General features: G+C 46.3%; 1 protein-coding gene across 1 annotated transcript in view; it reads left to right on the top strand.

Annotated features, from left to right (window-relative positions):
- TMEM131L (transmembrane 131 like) overlaps nucleotides 1-1,827 on the top strand; it is a 147,362-nt gene that overhangs the window by 144,924 nt on the left and 611 nt on the right. The window contains exon 33 of the mRNA XM_015600682.2: nucleotides 846-934. Within this exon, the coding sequence (XP_015456168.1) occupies nucleotides 846-934 (89 nt within the window). The remainder of the gene's footprint in view (nucleotides 1-845; nucleotides 935-1,827) is intronic.

Below are 1,827 nucleotides of genomic sequence, written 5' to 3'. Positions count from 1 at the left end.
CCACTGTGGATTATTCTACTGGGAGGCTGGGGCTTTTATTGTTGGCTCTTCTTTTTAGGCAGGAAAGTCCATGTGAAATAGGAACATTTATTTATCTTTTCCTCAACGTGTCCTGACTCCTCTGCCCCTGAGCAGTGCTGCAGAAGGAAGGAAAGGAGCTTTGCGGGGAAATGGTGGAAAATTGTAGATGCTTGGGCTCACTCAGCTGCGATAATAAACAATAAGAGATATGAGATTTTCCCGATAAACTGGAAAGTTTTCTTATTGTACATTACAATATGATTTCTCATACCAGAGCCACCTTTTCCGGGATAGGAATAAGTGGTATGGTAGACGTTATGCTAATGTGGATTTTCATACATGCATTGTTCCATGCTAACCACAAGAGGGTGCTGTGGTGACTTTCTTCCTATGCTCTTGAGGCTCATGTTTATTATCCTAGCTAAGAAGCGCTTGGTTTCGATTTGCTCTTATCAGTGCATGTGGTATATGTGCAGGTGGCTGCGGGTAGCATGACAGGGAATAAAAGAAAATTTTAAGGACTGGTAAGGATCTTGACGCTATTCGAATCCTTAGTAGTATTTTAGTATTTTTTATATATTAGAAAGATTCCCATCAAATTATTAAATACAGAACATCGAGCCCAGAGGAAGACTTCCTCACTGAGGCCTTCCCAGCTGATGTGTCTGATAGACAGTTTTAACCTTGACTGACAGTGAAACTCCCCCTGGTGAACTCAACTCACAGTCTACCTGGAACACCCCACCCAACATACCGACTGCCTGGGGACATGCTGGTCTTATCAGCTCTCAGGTCAGTGCTGCCCGTGCTGTGACCTTGGTCAGAGTTTATTGATCACAACTCACAGTCTACCTGGAACACCCCACCCAACATACCGACTGCCTGGGGACATGCTGGTCTTATCAGCTCTCAGGTCAGTGCTGCCCGTCCTGTGCTGTGACCTTGGGCAACTCCACGTTCTTTCTGTGGTTCTTTAATCCTGGTCTCACTTAGCTGTCGAGTTGGGTTCGGATCAGCCAAAACCTGGCTTGCGTCCTTTAGATCAGGGGTCTCCTCAGTCCATGGCCTGTTAGGAACCAGGCTGCACAGCAGGAGTGAGCAGCAGGCGAGCAAGCGAAACTTCATCTGTATTTGCAGCCGCTCCCCAGCGCTAGCATCACCACCTCAGCTCCACCTCAGATCATCAGGCATTAAATTCTCATAGGAGCACTGGTCCCTGGTACCAAAAAGGTTGGGGACTGCTACTTTAGATCATAGAAGCTCAGGCTAGCCACCCTCTGAAGGAACCCAACCCATCATCAGCTTGCTGACATTGACATTCTAGCCACTTCCAAACTCCACCAAGGAGTGAAAGGAGTGATGGTTTGTAGGTAAAATTGAATTGGGGCCCAGAAGCCTTCTGGGACATAACTGTGTGTCAGTGACCTTTCCATCCTTAATAAGAGATGGAATGAAAGTTCAGGGAGGTCAGCCAGTGGTCGGTGACTAGGGCTGGAGGGATTCCTGCCTGTGACTACTTCTCTGTGATTAAAAGCCCAGCGCCCCCAGCCCCGTTCACATCTACTCAGCACTTTTTTTGACAGAGGGCAGTTGACCTGTGGGTCCTTCCTTGGGTTGGAAATAAGTTTATCCGGTTAGATGAGGATTTCACAACCCTCCGTTTGATAAAAATGGAGTTGAAGCAACCCAGATGGTTGAGAATAGTTGAATAACTTTCCAGTAACTTTGATGGCTACCATTGTGGAATCCACTGGTATATATTCAACCTTGACATTGCCTTTCTAAGGCTTCTTTTATTTATTTATT

Source organism: Pteropus alecto, unplaced genomic scaffold (genome assembly GCF_000325575.1).
Source record: "Pteropus alecto unplaced genomic scaffold, ASM32557v1 scaffold50, whole genome shotgun sequence".
Lineage (NCBI taxonomy): Eukaryota > Metazoa > Chordata > Mammalia > Chiroptera > Pteropodidae > Pteropus > Pteropus alecto.
This window is presented reverse-complemented; position numbering and strand designations above follow the sequence as displayed.